The 4,944-nt window shown below is 30.2% G+C and overlaps 1 protein-coding gene across 1 annotated transcript in view; it reads right to left on the bottom strand.

The window, feature by feature from the left end:
• Nucleotides 1–842: 842 nt before the first annotated feature.
• The window catches only part of LOC105620136 (apolipophorins), a 28,286-nt gene continuing 24,184 nt past the window's right edge, over nucleotides 843–4,944 (bottom strand). The window contains exons 20-26 of the mRNA XM_012201647.1: nucleotides 4,464–4,622; nucleotides 4,011–4,190; nucleotides 3,683–3,821; nucleotides 3,377–3,565; nucleotides 2,848–3,093; nucleotides 2,493–2,696; nucleotides 843–2,368 (exon numbers count right to left, since the gene is read on the bottom strand). Coding sequence (XP_012057037.1) covers nucleotides 2,339–2,368; nucleotides 2,493–2,696; nucleotides 2,848–3,093; nucleotides 3,377–3,565; nucleotides 3,683–3,821; nucleotides 4,011–4,190; nucleotides 4,464–4,622 — 1,147 coding nt within the window. The 3' untranslated portion in view covers nucleotides 843–2,338. The remainder of the gene's footprint in view (nucleotides 2,369–2,492; nucleotides 2,697–2,847; nucleotides 3,094–3,376; nucleotides 3,566–3,682; nucleotides 3,822–4,010; nucleotides 4,191–4,463; nucleotides 4,623–4,944) is intronic.

Raw genomic sequence — 4,944 nt, 5'->3', positions numbered from 1 at the left:
GTGTGTGTGTGTGTGTGTGTGTGTGTGTGTGTGTGTGTGTGTGTGTGTGTGTGTATTTTAGACAAAGAGTTATAATATTTATATCCATTTCCACCAATGTAGATTAACTTTAATCTCGGTTCAACTTACTCTTTGTCCTTTTCTAATTCTAAAGATTAGAAAAAGACGAAGAGTAAGTTGAATCGAGATTAAAGTTAATCTGTGTTGGTGGAAACGAGCCTTAATGTACTTTATAAAATAATTTCAAAAACATCGATATATTTCTTGATATATTTTCTATCATTATCTTCATAAATACTAAAAGGTTAAAGATCAATGATTAAAGAGCATTTTTATTGAAGTAATCAAAAAATTCCCTTTAAAAAGATCTTTTGTTATATCACTTTGTTATATCACTTTGTTGTAGTTTGGGAAAATCACATATCCACTTTTTACGAAGAAAATATTATTTTATTCCGCTTTTCGTAAGGAACATGGGAAATCTCAAAGAATGTTGAACTCGAAAAGATAAATGTTTGAGATTTGACCATGATACTTTTGGATATCTTGAAAAAATAGAAAAGTGTTATCTTGCAAATGGAAGAAGTTGCATATACGCAGCATTAGCGCAATGCGTATAATAAATTAATTTTTTTAAATACAATTTTCCGAATACTATTGATATCAATTTACATACATAAATTTATGTGAAATATTTTAATAATGTGTAAAATAATGTGTAAAATAATCTTTATCTTTACAAAAATAATCGAAATTTGCAAAAATAATGCGAAAAAGAAATGTTTAAAACATTTTTCCATTTATTTTTAAATGTGTTTCGAAAACACGTTTTTAAGTATGCATTAGAGAAACATTTTTTTTTATTTTCAACTGGTGTACAATATATTCATTTATATTTATTTATTAGTTAATTTAAAAAATTATTTGTATCTGCTATTATCACGTTTTTATTTCAAAATTTATTTATGCGAAACATGTAACCATATAACGTTAAAATTCGAAAATCGCAATAAATGATAACTTCTGATATTGTATTCAAATAAAAGTCACTTCTAGATCTGAGAATCTATCAGTCACAAATTGTGGAACACTTTATTTAGCTCTAATAAAAAATATATATATATTATAGTTTTGATAATTACAGTTTAACAACGTACTTTTTTCTCTCACGCAATTAAATCGCGTTTAAGGATCTGTTTAAGCATTCAGGTGTGTCAGACATGAAGTATATTTAATTTTACGTGACAATTTAACTTTTTTTTTTAGTAAAACATTAACTCATTTCTTTTCCAAATATGTGGGTCATTCATCTTTAATTCAAGATATCAGAAATAATCTGTGTGTTATAAAAGCTATATATAAACTGTATAAAATATAATTTATAATTGCCATCGTTACAATTTTAAATGAAGGAATGAGATGGAATGATTACGAATTATTGCATACAGATTCTTATTTTTCTAATATACAATATTTTTTATAAGTTTCAGAAAATTGAAAACATTCGAAATTATGTCAAAGCTGGAAAAAGAGTTGTATTCATTGGAATTCTAGTTGAAAATAGACGAAATTTTATGATAATATATATAATTATAATTTTGAGATAGAGTTCTGATTAATATGATCAGAATCTTCTGGTACATTTTCGTACATTTTCAACTAGAATTTTTTCTTAGTAAGGAATTAAATTTTTGCGTTTGAGAAATTTGTAGATACAAAATAGAATTGACATAATTTTTAAAGCTTAAATTACAAATGAACCGTAATGGTACATCTCGAAATTGAAATCTTATCTAAAATCAGTTTTTTTAACGCTTGACGTTGGAATCACTTCAGAATGATGTTAAGATGTAAAGTCTTCAAAGCAGTCGAAAGGTTTTCTTGAAATTCTGTACGCGCAAAATATGTATAAAATAATTACAATGCTTATTTTTTCGATGTGAATAGAATACATATAAAAATTGTATAACATGCAAAGAGCTAACGAGGGCACTAACAAGTTTTTATTACACACAAACGATATGTTCAATGTTTATTTCTCTCTGTAAAACATCGCTAGTTGTACATCGATAAATGGTACACCAATTTATTTCATTCACATTAATTTGCGTATGTTTATGTTAGAGCTAGAAAACGAAGGAAATTGTCATGAGGCACAATTCAAGTCTTGCATCCGACATTCTTTTCGATCTGTGAAAGATCGGCGATGCCGACCGAATGACGCAATTATATCACTTACCATTCTAGTAAAAGGTCTTTTACGATATTGTAACAAAGTAACAAATAGATTACATCTAAATTAATTAATAATAATAGTATGCGTAGTACTGTGGCTCCTTCAAGCCTTCACTCCTCCTTTAGTGTGTCTCTGCAATTTAATGACATAAACTAAATCATATCATTTCTAACGTCGATTACATATTATGTTGATATTAACTATTATAGCGTCTGCAGCTCATGATTATTACTGCAATTACCGTTTGAACACTTACTGCGAGTTGTTCTTTCTCCTTACGTCCCACGATATTACAGTGAGCACGTCCAAATACGTGGTACTGATTGCACACGCAATCCTTTTCGATTTCAACATTCGTGAGGTCTTCAGCGATCTTTCTAGCGGTGACCTGAGCGAATTGCCTCTTTTGATTTGGTTTAGCATCAATAAAGTTATTGGAACTGAACACTGTCCCACCAGACTGCAACAATGTTTTATATATATAATAATAATCTGATTACTCTTCATTATTTATTATTCTTTATGTATTTAGAGTGATTAATTTCTATATTAATTCAAAACTATTTCTCGAGTTTCGAGCTTAGTCGATTCTTTTTTCTTTACATACTTACCGCAATAGCAAAGTCAGCACACACGTCAACTGAAGAGAGGACCATGTTGGATTTGAGATCGGTGTTTCCGCTCAATGGCTTCTTCTTACTGTCGGCGAATACGTATACACTGTCACTATCGAAACCAACAATGTTCTTTTGCACTTTGCCGGAGACCTGGATGTCATTGGTATAGTACACTTGATAGTAACCCAGTCCCAAATCTCGGTATACTTTCAGTCCGAGTACAAGCCTCAATTGTTGTAACTGAAAAATTGAAAGCGTTTAGAATCTCTTATTTATTAGCAGTGTATAACAAAATATATTCGCAAATATTTTCTATGAGATTATTTCTAGTTTTCTTTCTAGTGCATAACTATAGTTAACTTCTCATTTTTATTTGGAATTATAATTCGCAAAACTTACAAAAAATAAATTGCAAATTGTAGTTACAATTAGCAAGATATGGAATGATATGAATGATATGTTTGTAATATGTTCGATATGGATTTTAATTAGTGATATAACGGAGTCGAAAATAAAAACTCACCGATAATGGCAACGGACTTTTTTCACATGGGGTAGCAAAGATTGCGACGACGGCCTTTACTGCGCCAGGTCTGAACGGATAGTTAATAGCTTCCTCGTAAGCATCAGTCAACTTTAATGCGCCTAACTCCAAGTTTACTCTTTGCTCTAAGTATTTCACCTGCTTCTCATAATCACCTTTTTTGGCTTCCTATAAACATTGAAGATATTATATATCGCATATCAAAAAAGTCGACAAGATCAAAAATTTCGTGACTCTCTTTAGGTTATATATAATTTGATGTAATTCTGTAAAATTATAGATTACCTCGAAAGTAATAATCGGTTCCGATTTCTCGAATTTCATATTCTTCACTTCACCTTCAATGTTAGTATTGCCGTTAGAAGTGTAATGCTGCGGCCACTTCATGTGTTCGCCGAAACCAATTAAACCAATGTGAACGTCCCTATTGAGATTTAATCAATATAAATAAAAGGTAAGAAATATCACAATATGGCATTTGCGTCGCAATATGAATTCATATAGCTTAAAGCGCATTTTGATCTTTCAAATGTTTTCTATCTTTATGATTGATTTCTGATCTGTGGAATTTGTAGAAGATTTCGATATTTTTATAAGAATAATGTTTACATACGTTATGCCGTGTTGTTTCAGTTCCTCTCTTAAATCGGTTATCAATGTTGGAATCAGATCTTTAAAAATTTTCTCATTTTCCTCAACTTGTTCGATTACTATAATAATGTCAGCTTGATTTTTTGGAGTTTTGACGCTGAATGTATCACCAATGGCAACTGTGTTCTCGCCAACTTTGCAGCTTACTAAAATATTATGATTCACATTAAATGTGTTTGTTCTTCTAAGAATCAGTATCTCTGCCTGACTTTCAAGTCTCATATTTATCTTAAAACGAGATGTTTTATGTAAATCTACATTTTATGAAACTAACGCAAGAAACATTTAATATTTTTATATCTCGAGCGTCTTAAGAAAGTTTATTTCCGACAAGAGATTTTGATTTTCTTTATATTAATACTGTATTAACATCATACTCTGTACTTTGTAAAGTAGTACAAGTCAACAATTTAACTTACTACAAGTGGATGGAATGTTTATTTCGGAAATACGCTTATAATAGCAATTGGCGTAATAAGCGGAGGCGAGCAAGCAAGGAGCTTGCGGATTTCCGTTAGCCGCAGCGTCACAAGCGTCTCGGTAATGAGTCGGATTAACGTAGTTGAAGCAGTTTCTAAAACATGACGGAGAAACATCATTCCTAAATTGCTTCTAAGTTAACGATAAAATGATTATGACAATTATATTGTTTCGAGTATTCGTGAAATATCATCTTAAATATGTAATATACGGGAAGTTTCTCGCGATAAGATTTCATGGATTATATCACACATACACACACACACACACACACACACACACACACACACACACACACACAATAATTATTCTTTATTTACTAAGTGACGTAATAAACTAACTTAATTTAACTTACTTACGTTCTTTCTTTACTAATTAAATTTATTTAATTTATAACTTAAATTAACTAAAGTAAG

This window comes from Atta cephalotes (assembly GCF_000143395.1).
Source record: "Atta cephalotes unplaced genomic scaffold scaffold00002, whole genome shotgun sequence".
Lineage (NCBI taxonomy): Eukaryota > Metazoa > Arthropoda > Insecta > Hymenoptera > Formicidae > Atta > Atta cephalotes.
This window is presented reverse-complemented; position numbering and strand designations above follow the sequence as displayed.